The sequence below is a fragment of the Poecilia formosa genome, unplaced genomic scaffold (genome assembly GCF_000485575.1).
Source record: "Poecilia formosa unplaced genomic scaffold, Poecilia_formosa-5.1.2 Scaffold447, whole genome shotgun sequence".
Taxonomy (NCBI): Eukaryota; Metazoa; Chordata; class Actinopteri; order Cyprinodontiformes; family Poeciliidae; genus Poecilia; species Poecilia formosa.
In genome coordinates, this window is record NW_006800386.1 from 9795 (window position 1) to 23433 (window position 13639).

The window sequence follows — 13639 nt, forward strand, 5'->3', positions numbered from 1 at the left end:
CATGCTAATGTACATTGTGGACTAGCAGACCGGCAGAAAGTTTTTGGTCAGGACTCGAAAAAGAATGGTTCTCCACTGTCAGTGAGGTATCTGTACAGGCGATGTCAGGTATCCTGATCGTATTTGTGGAACTAAAATTCACAGATTTACAAAATCTGAAACGGAATGCCTTGCTTGGATCAAAGCTTGTGCACGACCGCATTTGCAGCTCAACCGTTGTAGGATCAATAAGAACAAAGGAGTGTGTGCTGGTGTAAATATTATTGATTTGTGTTTAGTGAATGAAAAAAGAAAGTCAATAATTAACACATCCATTATGAAAACCTTTTAGCCAAGTACAGCATAATGGCAGTACCGATACAACTTCTACACCATGAAGCCTGTTTGTTACACAGTCTTACGTTAGCTGAACAGATCAATATGCAATGTGTACCGTATCTGACATACATTAAATATTTTATTTTACCTGACAAGGCTTTTTACTAAACTGTAATCGTGTTAGCCACGCTAGCACAGAGTACCGTGTATCAGGCCTAGGCACACTCAAACATTTGCCAACAACAGAAATCAGTGATTCAAAAGTAACCATCACAACCATGAATGCCGACTTACCCAGCCTTGCAAGAAGAATAGGCATCAGTGATCTTGTCCACAGCTATATTTGCTGAGGGTGTGAAGATCTGCTGTTTTCCTCATCTGTCGGTAGCTTTTAGCTGTGACGCGCACAATGTTGGAGGCATCGCGTGGCTCAAACACCTTGATGTCGTCCAAAAAATATGACATGAACTTGTTGGTTCCCCTATCCATTGTCGTGGGTGATATTTTGTGAAAATCCGGCAGAAATGCTACGCTAATTAACTCAGATCGAAATGAAAGACGTCATGTTTACGCAGACATGCAGTAGACTACTTACCGTAGTTGGTTTACTAAGGTAAGCAGCCGTCGACTTCATTTTCCCCCGTAGAAGAAGAAGTGCGCGGTGCATGCTGGGATAGTTGTCAGAACGCTGGTTTGTTAGTAAAGTTTGATAATACATTTAAAGCCAGGGGGAAGGGCAAGGGAAGAAAGACAGAGACGGGGCAGCGTGTCGGTTGGTCTGTGTTACCCTGAAAGCAGTTGGGCACAATATCGCAACACTAATACCGTGAGTGAAACAACGACTGGGCCAGCCTACTATATAAAGTACTCGGGGACCATTTCTTTATAAATGTGAATACGTATTATTAGATTCATATTATGAAGGGTCATTATACTTCGGTGCGTCTAAAATATGAAAGTCCAAAAATAGGCTATTCATTGAAGGTGCACCTTATAGTGCGGAAAATACGGTAATTTAATCATAAATTAAACAAGTTTTCAGCTAAAACCTCTAAGAATCATATTATTTTTTTTAAAGTTTCTAAAGGAGTGTTTATCAAGATATTCTTGCTCTTTGGAAAGAAAATATGACTTGCACAGATTTTGCATAGTGCTGGATCCATTTATGTATTTTTTCAGTCAGCGCGGTCTGTTTCTATCCCATATACTCCAATAGGATTGAAATTTCACCAGTACAAACTGTGACAAAATGAAGTCACAGTCTGATTAAGTCCAGTCTAATTAAGTCCATAAACCTCCACATAACCTTTGTGTGGAGGTTTATGGAGCCTTGTGACTCAGACCAAAACAGAAACCAAAGTGAAAATAATGGCTTTTTTTTTTCTTTCAGAGAAGGATTTTTCTCAAGAAGAGGAAGTGCAGCTGTTGTCCTGGGAGGCCTTGATGAAGGACAGATACCTGCTGTCTGTGTGGCAGAAGAAGAGCCAGAGCAAGGAGGGACGCATCCTGGATACATCTCAAAAGTAAAATCTGGCAGAAAGTTGACTAGTCATCTTATAGCCAGGCTATAAGATGCCTCAATACCTCTACGTGAACTTGTGAACTAAATCCAAGCAAAATTTTTACAGAAATTACATGGAGGGCCATGGCATGCACTGATAGGGGGCAGGTGCTCAAGTTTTTGCTCCTTGTCTGACAAGGAGCAAAGGACCAGACAAGGAGCTTGTCTGGTTGATTTTTGATTGCGCCTTCTGCCTGACATTTGTCCAGTGACATGAGTGAAATGTCACTGCCAGTTTATATACTCTAACACAAGAAAACAATTACCTTTTTTCTATGATGTTGTCTTTAATTAAAACACACTGTCCAAATAAAACAGATGAGATCAATTTGATGAATTTGAAACAGAATATCAGAAACCTACACCATACCTGCCAACATCTGCTCATGACAAAGAAGAACCCCTATATTTATTAGTGAACACCTACAGTCTGTCATGTGGGATCCAGATACATGAAAACCCATGGGAAAATCTACTCAAAATCAAGGATGTATTTTAAGTTCATTTTAAGCAATTCTTAGGATTAATAAAATGAAACGTTATAGATTGTTGTTAAAGTAGAAGACTGACTCATAACTGGCCTCCAAGCTGAACTTTCTGAGAAAAAAATGTAGACTTACATTACAATTGTTTTCCTCTTTACACACTGAGCACCAGCTATTTTTCTTGACTTCATCAGTTTTATCACTAATTCTCTGTACCAAACAACCTTGTGTTGTTTCAAAGCAGGCTGCTCTGGCACAACAGAGCACATAAATCTGAGCGACTTGAGAACATTCTACACCATAAATCAACTATACCCAGAAATAGAATCATACAATCTTTATAGTAAATGTACCGGTTGAGTGCAACACAAGTGTATATGAGCTCACAATAATGAACAAAAGATGCTTGAGAAGTCTTTGCAACTAATTCTGTTACTACATAAACTACAACCACTTCCTAATAGCTAAGTAATTAAGTCATCCTTTGTCATAAAGTGTAGGTGAGTGCAAAATTCCATGTAGCTCCAAAAGTCCAACCAACAGCAAAAAATATGGAATAATCTATGTCCCTGCATGTAGCCAGTTTGATATCTGATATATTTACAAATTAAAACTCTCTGACCATCACATCATAGTTTTTACATATTCAGAAATTGAAAATACAACTTAATCTACTTTCCACACTTTAACTGAAATGTTACCCAGATCATTTGACCTTATGTATGCACTTAAATGTTTAATAGACAGAGGTAACACATCTATTGTGTTTGTAATAAAAAGACAAGTCAAAAAGAAGCCATCAAGGATGATTATGGCAAATGTCACTATCTTACATTTTAAATTACTAATTTATTTTGTTGTAATTTAATCTACATTTTAAATATTCCCTGGGGGCTGGTGGCAGCCATAGAAGAGGTAGCAAGCTAGGGTATGGTATTGATTGGTTGCTCTGCTCTGACAAAGGCTGGTTTAATTTAAAATTTTGGATCTGATGTTTAGGAGGAAAATACACTTGTTTTGATTGTTACCTGAATTGTTAGCTGCCCTGTCACCAGGGCTGGGTTTTACTTATGTTACTTTTGTTTGTTTTCTCAGGGTTACCACCTTAACTGAACGCCTGGAGAGTCTGGAGAAACTAGAGGAAAAGGTTATGAATTGATTTAATGTCTCCTTTAATGTCACATCTATCACAATGTAAATTATGTATTTTATTTCTACATATCTGAAAACAACCTTTTTTCACTGTCTGTGCAGCTGGTTAAATTACTGGTTGCTTTGTGTTTTTAGGACACCCAGTCAAACACAGCACTGCAGATGAGTGAGGACAGTCTGAAATCTCAGGACGATCCTGTAAAAAAATCTCAGCGACAGATTATTGACAAGTGAGATGGGCTCAGTCCTTTTTGCCACTTTAATTACAGATCAAGGCAGTAGGCCATGTGTTGGTGTTCAGGAGCCAAAGATGAATAAATTTGTATAGAAAGTAGTTGCCTGTGCTTTTTTTAAAATAATGGATGCCACATTGTCGGGTTCTTGGCCCAGACTTTAAAATACCTTACTGTTTGAGATAAACATAATTTGAACTTAAACCTAGTATTTTTGTATTCATGATAAATCAAGCTCATCATGAAAAATGTTTCAACTTGTAGATTTTGCATGTTCTATGTGCTTTGTTGCATAAACTGAGTAAACAACATGATTTGTTTAATACAAAGCATGAAAAAGGTATTTGTGAGACTAATCCTAATCTCAGTCACTCATGTTACTTTTGTTTCCCAAGGGTTGCTACCTTAACTGAACAGATGGAAAAACTCAAGGAACAGGTTATGGATGGATTTTTTTTTCTCCTTTAATGTTGCATATGTATTACAATATAAATAATGTATTTTATTTCCACATATCCAATGAGGAGAACAACCCTTAACCACTGGTTAAATTACTGTTTGCTTTGTGTCTTCAGGTCGCCCAGTCAAACAAAGCACTGCAGAGGATTGAGGAGATTCTCAAATCTCAGGGTGATCCTGCAAAAACAGCTCAGCAAAAGAGTACTGTAAAGTAAGATGGGCTCAGTCATTGGTGCCATGTCTACTTCAATCATGGATCATGGCACTAGGCCATAAAAGTGTTGGTCTTCTGAATATTTAATGGACCAAAGGCAGAAGTATGCCTTGTGTTTTCTATCTCCTTACAACGCTGAAGAAGTTCATATATTGATAAGATAATTGTGTTTTGCTTCAGGTTTCTTGATTTGTCTAGCAGAGATATATAAGTATTAAATCAATTCGTATTTCTTACTTTTTGGATGAAATGTGCTTAGATGAGTCTTAGTTAAATAGGTGGTGACATAAGTTATGGGGAATGTGGGTGTGGATTACAGAAATAGACATAGACTTGTCTGCTTTTCTCTCTTTCAGTGTTGAAGTAATGAGGGTGTTGTTTATATTGATTAGATCATGATTTCTTATTTGTAGGATCAGACTTGATAATATTAAGTGAAAATGCAATTATTTTTAAACCTGTAATAAAAACATGAATCAGTGTTGGTTTAAAATGATGTATGAGTTTACAGTTATACTGTCTTAGTTGCGCTCTGACCTCATGAGGGAACAAGGAGCTTCTTCAAGGAGGATAAGAGCAAGCTCAGGCAGGAAAGTCCTATCAGCTGTAGTGAGGAGTATATAGTGTCTTCAGGGAGGAAGAATGATTTCCATAGCAACCAGGCATCATCACCTATGGAGGTTGGATAGCAGGGATGGACAGTATGCTAAAATATTGCCAATACAGAATTATGCAGCAAAATCTGTTCAATTAACAAATAAAAACTTAAGAAGGGACATCTCAGTGTTCAGAATGAGCTTAAAAGAGGCTCAGCTGCAGTGGGAAGCATGGAATCCTCCAGGAACATCTCAGGCCGAACATCAAGACGGAATCCTCAGACAACAGGAGAGGGACGTTTGAGTATGGGACTCCACTGTAATTCCTAAAGGCTGTGAACCCAGATACAACCCTTCCTCTCGGCCAAAATCCCCACGACAGACAACAGGAAAACCTGAATCTACAGCATCTCTCCTTTAGCTCAGAAAGTTTTCAAGATCTGGTGAGGTGAAGAATCCATCTGTTCTGTTGCTTCATCAATCCAAGATAACTAGACATGTCTCATTAACCTTGGGTGAAGACCTCTGAAGCTGTTGCTCCATCGAGACAAGGTAAATTATTCATGCTCCCTTAGCCAGAGTGAAGGCAACTGAAGTTGCTGCTACATAAAATAATAATAAAAAAAAAACATTTAGTCGTCCACAGCCAGGATGTGAAGATCACTGAGTTTCAGAGCTCCTGTCTCATCATCTGGTCAGACCTCAATCAGCTTGGAGGTGAAGCTCTGGTTCTATCAGAAGTTCCAAGTCCTTCTTGCCTGTTGCTTCCAGAAGATGTATTGCATGTATTCCCTGTTAATGTCTAAGCTATAAATTATTGAAAAAAGTTACAGTTAGTTAAGTTACTGTAAGTAAAAGACGTGGCCACTTCTCAACTAGGTGACAAAGCAAAGCATAAAGGAAGAATCCTAAGTTTTTTGACCCAAGATGGTGGGGAGAATGTGAGCACAGTAAAGTAGCTCTGGAGAGCCCAGTAAAAAACACCCACAACAAAATAATAACTTGATGGACAAACCTAAGGCATAAATGGAATAAACGTCAGAAAAAGTTGAAAAAACTATAAAAATCCAGGACAGAATTGAGGAGCAGCCTGTAACGGAAGAAATATCTGTACACAAAGCTAGCAAACACAAAAAGGATGCAGCTGAGAAATTGCAAGAACACAATAGCATGGAGACGCTGCAAATTGGGCTTGCTAAAATTAGAGGAGATATTAGAGCTGCCACTTACGACATTAGAATAGAAAATGAATGAATTACTCTGAAATGTGCATGACCCCAGGTGGTAACAATTATTTTTTCAAGAAAATGCATTTAACAATATTTATAAAATGGAAGAAATATGAATGACAGATTTATGGAGAGCCCTGAATCCAAAAGACTCACCTTCTCATAAGGAAACATATGATCCAAAGATACACCAAGAAATCACGGTAAAACAAAAATAAGATGAGATAGATGATACTAGATGAGATTAAAAAAAAATCCTAAAGTTCCCGAGACAAATGACTATGAAGCAGACTCAAGGGCTGCTAAATTTTTGGCTAAACATAAACAACAAACAGACCCCCACACAAGTGAATTAACAGATAAACCAGAGAAAATAGAGGAAATTTTTGGAGGACACTGTGAGGAAATACATACACAACCTGAATGTGCACATGAAATGAAAATTAAAGTTGTTTTTTTTGTTTTTTGTTTTTATTCACTGCATTTAACCTACAAAATTAAACACAAACAGTGGATACAATGATAGAGCAGGTGAAAGATGCAATTAATACATAAAAAAGTAATTAATTGCTGGGTAGTGATGGATATCAGAGAAAGTGGTACTAGGAAATATTGCACTTTTAAGTAATATTCTAATTTTTGGAGATTTACTCTAGGGATCTGGCAAACCACCTCCTTGTGGTTAATGTTTTCTTCCAGAATTCCACCAGATGGCGCCATGGCATCGGTACCTGGAGGATGGTGCTCTACAGGTGTGCCTCTGCAGTTTTTGCAGGTGCAATATATCATGTGGTGCTAAAGCAGGTAAACTGCACATAAGTGAAACGTCTATGAATGGAACATGAAGTATAGCAACAGCAAAAGTAATAGCAATAACGTTGGGAGGGGAGGCACCATTGTCAATTTGTTCTTTGAAGGGGGAGCTAGCTCTTCCACACGTTGTAAATCCTGGATCTTAATATTTATATTGCTGTAATTCATTACCTCTTTCCCAAATGTTTGGGTTGGACCTTTAATGATTTTGTTGCTTCCTTCGTCTCTCTTGCTTCGATTTTGTCTTTCTCCCTCCTCTTTCTGTGCATCATCTCTTTTCATAAAATCTGTTTCTGCAATAATTTGGCATATTTTTAGACGCACTTTTGTTTCTATGGAGGACTGGTCCTGTGCGCCAGGCTGACTAACTGCATCTAGTAGCTGTAAAAATAGTTATTAACATTGGGTTTTCTTTGGCCTGAAAGAAAACATTGTCCAATATGTTGACTTTATTATGATATTCTGCTTAGCTGCATTTAGATCATGGGGTACTTGGTTTTATGTTCACAAACAATATGATTCTTTTGAACGACTCTTTACCTTGAAGGATCAGAATAAGTCTGTTAGTGAGAGCCATTCTTTGTTTTTGTGACTTCACTTGCTTATAATGCTCTGCACACAGGTCAAAGGCTATTATTAATGTTATTTAATTGAACATATTTATTCAATTACTGAATAAATAGGGCGCAAGGAATTTATTTACAAAGAAGGGTTTATATTTTATGAAAATACATAACCAGCTCCTCTGGGATAGTCCCAAGGCGTTCTCTGGCCGGTAGAGAAACATAGTCCCTCCAGCATGTATTTAGGCATCGATTCTAGTCAAGTTCAGGGTTCACAGACAACTGCATGACAAAAGGCTCACAAGACGGAAGATTACAGTCTTATTGGAAAATGGAACAAATGCTGAAACCTTAAATATATATATATATATATATATATTTCCCAATTCCAACTAAATAAGCCAGACAAAAGTTTACTTTTGTCTCCACACTTTTCCAGTCATACCTGTTGACAGTCAATGCTGTTGTAGTTTATAAATCAAGACTGAAAACCCACTTGTTTAAAGTTGTCTTTGATTCATAATAATGGGAACACTGATCAACTTATATCCATTTGCATAATGATTTTGATAATGACATTTGACAAAATGCAATAGCTATTGCTTGTTTCATAATTGGTGATCCTATTCTGTTCTTACGTTGAAAAGCGATTTGAACTACCTTTTTGGTGAAAGGTGCTATAAAAAAAAAACTTGATTTTCCAGTCATGCATGTTGACAGTTAATGCTGCTGGTGGGGTTATGGGAAAGGAATGTAAACAGTCTTTAACACGTCAAGGTATGATCAGGTTTCAGGGTAGTTTTTTTTTTTAAGTTTGAGGGCTGTTTTTCTTGCTGATCTTGCTTGCAGAGTGCTAACATTCAAGCAGCCATATTTTCTTCATTTTTTTTATTTCCATGTGCTTCACATCAGTGGATTTTTAGAAACCACACTTTCTGAATGTGTAAATAAAAAAAAAAAAACTCCCACAACCCCACAACCTTCCAGGAAGACTTGTTCCTGGTTTTGTTGCGGTCTGTCACACATGGGACTGCAGCAGTGATGTCATGTTTACTGCTATGTAATGATGTTGCACAGTTGACTTGTTTTTGCCAGCTCTCTATTTTTCTTAATTGCTTTGACCCCTTTAAAGAATCCAGTCAGTTTTCATCATTGCATTTTCAGCAGACCTGAAGACACCTTGTGAATGTATTAACCATTTCTCATTGATCTGACACATTTTGCTCTCTCTTTTGCAAAACCATTTTCTGTGATATTTGTTTCAAAAAATACCATGGGATCATTAAACTTTGCATTTCAAAAGATTTCTGACTATGGATCCAATTTGCAAAAGGAATAATGGACATAACCTATGTAGACAGATAAAAATGGCATTGAAAGGAATACCCTATAATGACAAGCAATGGTGCACTGGGTACTATATTTTGTTGTCTGTTTGGTAATGCTTGATTGGAACAGCTCAAACTACAGGTTGCATGTTGTTTCAAGCCGGTATTTGCTTCCGTTTCATATTTTGAATGTATAACCTTTTGCACTAAATGTGTCACTGATGTGTCACTGCTTAGGGCTGCATGTTAGTGTGGAGTTCACAGCTGCAAGGAAGCAATGAAGAAAAACTGGCTAGACTGGTTAGCTTCATGATTGACTGGCTAGTTAGCCTAGTTACTGCAGCAAGTTAACACTACACAGCTAAGTAACTAAAGCAAAAGGGAATTTCATCACATTAGTTTTACTATATGTTTCTGTAATTTTTTTCTCCTTTTTTATTCCTTGGGCATCAGACAAGTTGGGACGTTTTGACATGATGCTTTCTGAAATCACTTACCTTGAAAAACTCACCCAACTTGTCCTCGGGTGTGTCGCATTCAGAACATAACACATACCTGAAGACAGTGAAGAGGGAGAGATGGTGCTGGGCTGGAACAAACCAAATGGTAGAGAAGGATGAGGGAGCTAATTAAAGTGTCATCATTATGATACTTTGCTTAGTATTTAATTTAGTATATTAAATACTCAATTGAATCATTTACTTTTCAATATTACTAAATTTGTGTGGAAACTTTCATAGTAGGAAATTATATTATTACCTGTAAGTCTTAATAAGAACAGCAAACGTTACTTTTATTTCTGGCCCCTGGACTCATGCTTATGCCGCCAACTCACCCTGAGCAAAAAAAGGGGAAGAAAGAAAAGTAATATCCCAGTATGAAAGACTTTGTACTAATTTAGCTGTATAGCAAAGAATATTAAATATTGCATTTAATGTTAATTATTCCATAGCTCCACCCTCTTTTTACCATTTGGTTTCTTCCTGCATCCCTCACACGCTCCTTCCTGTCCCCTCACTGCTCTCAGGTATGAGTTGCATTTTGTAAGGCAGGTGTCCTTAGAGAGCATCATGTCAAAACATCCCAAACTGCTTAATGCCCAAGGAAGAAAGAAGAAAAAAGAGGAAGAAAGTGACAAAGGTACAGTAAAACTAAAGTGATGAACTTGCCCATTGCCTTAGTTATTATATAGGTGTGTAGTGTTAACATGCTGTGGTTCCATGTAGGCTGTCTAGCCACAACTATTTGATGTGTCGCTTAGATAGTATTTCTTGATTCCTTTCATGCATGCAGCTGTCGACTCTACATTCCACGTTGTAAAAGTTAACATGCAGGCCTAAATGGTGTCAAAGTGCCACACTTTGTTTGCAAAAGACTTTAAATCATACCAAACAGAAACAAAACCAAATATTGAATAATAAACTACAGCACTAATAGTGCACCATTGCTTGTCATTGTAGCTTATTACATCACTTTCATAACATTATTTCTTTTTTTATCTTTGTACATCGGCTGTGTTGGTTTGTAAATAGATATTACAAAGATATCTTCTTTCCCTTCTTGCAAAAGATTTTTATCCAGAATCAGAAATGCTTTGATTCAAATTTTATTGATTCCTTGACATATATTTCAAACGGAGCAGGAAACTGAAATACTGCAACTATTACAGAAAATACTGTTAATGTAAACCAAAATAAAATCTATCAGAGAATAAGAAATTAAGAAAATAAAATTATATCAGTTACAGTATATGAGATATCCAGTATTTACTCTCCTTCCATCTGCCTGTGATCTCCTCCATTTGTGCTGGTAAATAACAACACAGATCTGTCACCATTTAAGGCTACGGTATGTAACTTTTACAAAAATACGTTTCTTTACATGTTTGTTAAAACTGTCACAATATCATGACAGTATGGTATGAGAAAGATAATCTGTGAAAAAAAAAATCTGGCTTCTCCACCTCTTCCTAGTAATACTATTTCAATCTGCAGAAATGCAGGGCTCTGGGCAGACAGCCAATCAAGTCAGGAATTTTTCTGAGGAAAAACCTGCTGACGGCTAAAATCGAGTCAATAAGAGAAGTAGTGAACTGTCCAACAATAGCAGATGTAAGAATGCGGCAATGGTTACCTGCAACCAAAGGTTTCCTGACAAAATACAAAGCTGAAAATCGAAATAAAGTAGGGAAATGATCTGAGAGAGACTTCACAGGGTAAGATAGACAGGCCCTGGGTTATAAAATGCTCCAGGGTATTCCCATATGATGTGTTGGGCTCATTGTGTTAAATTAATTAAGCTAATTAATTAAGAGACCAAAAGTCTTAAAATGCAAGTGGGGCAGTGGGACAACAAACAAAGATATTTGAATCACCACAAATTAAAAGTCTGTCATAATTGGGAATAAAATTAGCAAAATATTCAGAAAATTCTTGAAAGAATTTTCTGTTTGTGGGTGATAGACAACACATAAGAGTGCGCATAAGCTCAATCACAAACAGCTGCAAATCAAAAGATGAGTAGTTGTTTGTGGAAAAAGTCAGAATTTTGTAATAGTTTTCCATGGGGTGCTTTGTGTCAACAAAACTGTATTTCCTGAGGATCCTGTGCAAGAGCTGCAAGAAAGACGAAGCAAGATGAGTCCAGAGCTTCAAAGCAGCCCACTTTTAAAATGTTTTTTATCTTTATTTCTTGAATCCTGCTCCTTATTTTATCTTCAGACGCATCAATATGTTTAAACCTCACCCCTGGGCCTTCTGCAACACCACCAAGCACTCCTTCTTTTGCCGCCACCCCACAGCACATCACTTATCTGTCAGAAACAAAGACTGCAGCAAAGGACCAGGTCAGAATATTTGTAATATCTTCAGTTTATAGACACTTTGTGCTTTGATTAACATTGTTTTTAAACTAAAAACTAATGAGTGATCACTTATAAATATTTGGTGACATAAAATCAAAGAGAAACAACAGTAGGATTCCAGGCCATGCAAAAATCATTTGCACATACCCAATGTGAAGGGATTTCATGGGATTCGGACTGAACAGGTGTGAAGCCATAGGAAAACCACTAATCAGTGAGGCTAATCAGAGAAATGGGTTACAAATTGAAAAGGGCCATGGAGACTGGATTTTATATTGTTGAAGTTACATGGGCTGAGGAGTCCGGATGCAAAATTTCAGGGGGATTCACCTATTAATGTGGGGAGCTAACTGTGTCTCTCCAGCACAAACCACAGAATAATGTTTTTCTGAAACTGTTTTATCATGATGTCATCAGACAAAGCAACAGAAAGAAGAGCCTGATGCAGAGCTGAACAGACAAATAGACAAGGAGAAGGAAAAGCAGGTAACTATACGTTTGATGCTGGTGAAGTTATCCAGGAGACAAAACCAAAAAAAGTATAAATAACTTAATTGCAAAGAATTAAGTCCTTGGAAGTAAAGTTAGCGAGAATTTTACTTGCTAAAATTTAAATTCTTTAAGCAAGAAAAACCATTAAAAAAAAATCTTTTTTTATGGTTTTATGTAAGTGTGATGAACATATTTCATTTAAACATACTTAAGAGTGACTGTGCTGTTGTGTTGAACTGTTTGGGTTATTACAGGTAGTTAATTAAAGTGCTGGGCACTGCAGAGGTTCAGTTTGGTGAGCGTTTTGAAAAAGACTGCAAGAGTTTGCCAAAGTTCGAGAGTGCACTCTTGACTGGGGATACAGAGGATTCCCAAATTCAGTATCCTGAGCTAAACACAATAAATCAAAAGATTTTAAATTGCCTAAAATGTAAGACTAAACTGGCATGCTTACTTTGTAAAAGTGCAAATAATCTGTATTGTTTGATTGTTGTTACCATAGCTACAGTCAGATGCTATGAGTTTAATCTTTGTATTTGAGCTCGGTTTGTTCACAAATACATATCAGCAAATGACAAATATCAATAACTGCTATTAAACTCAGCCAGTTAAACTAGGCACCCTTTGACCTTCTGCTTGTTCAAAATACTTTCTTCGGCAAGAGGTCTTCACTAGAGGTGTGCCGATCGATCGGTCACCGATCATAATCGGTCCGATTTTCGTGAAAAAGTGCATGATCAGTGATCGGCGATCATTGGCTCTTGTTGCCGATACCGATCATCTCATTTCGCAGCCTGCCTGTGCAGCTGGTCTCCTCTTTCCTTCACTGCGCAAACGCGGAGCAACAAATCCTAAGCGATGTGTAACTATAACGCACTGAGTGAATGGGGAAGTTTGCGTGTTGCGGCGGAAAATTGAAGCAGGGCAAAATGCATCAACACAACGAAGCTAATACGACATAAAAACAAAGCCATACTTGACGGAGTTTGGCTACATCGAGGCTCACTGCAGTAAAAAAGACATACGGAGCGATCAGACAGCAGGTAAAGCGGCGCACAGCTACAAACACTCACTCGGATTAGCATGACGGTCAGAAAGCTAAACAAATAACCCGCAAAATTATTTAAGTCTTCGAGCTGCGATGTAAGACACTGGTTCTGCTCTCCTGTTGAACCGCTGCTACGCTACAGGTAGTAATATTTCACAGACGGAGCTTCGCTTCTGCTCCACCTGGTAGTGACTNGACCAGGTCAGAATATTTGTAATATCTTCAGTTTATAGAGAAGTTGTGCTTTGATTAACATTTTTAAACTAAAAATTAATTGGTAATAAA

At 37.5% G+C, this 13639-nt stretch overlaps 1 protein-coding gene and 1 pseudogene across 1 annotated transcript in view; both read left to right on the forward strand.

Moving 5' to 3' along the window:
* The window catches only part of LOC103155774 (transient receptor potential cation channel subfamily M member 2-like), a gene marked incomplete at its 5' end in the record, with an annotated part of 13554 nt that extends 9050 nt beyond the window's left edge, over positions 1-4504 (forward strand). The window contains 5 exons of the mRNA XM_007577600.1: positions 1709-1841; positions 3460-3511; positions 3652-3746; positions 4145-4187; positions 4325-4504. Coding sequence (XP_007577662.1) covers positions 1709-1841; positions 3460-3511; positions 3652-3746; positions 4145-4187; positions 4325-4423 — 422 coding nt within the window. The remainder of the gene's footprint in view (positions 1-1708; positions 1842-3459; positions 3512-3651; positions 3747-4144; positions 4188-4324) is intronic.
* Positions 4505-6827: 2323 nt separating this feature from the next.
* The window catches only part of LOC103155775 (transient receptor potential cation channel subfamily M member 2-like), a 70481-nt pseudogene continuing 63669 nt past the window's right edge, over positions 6828-13639 (forward strand).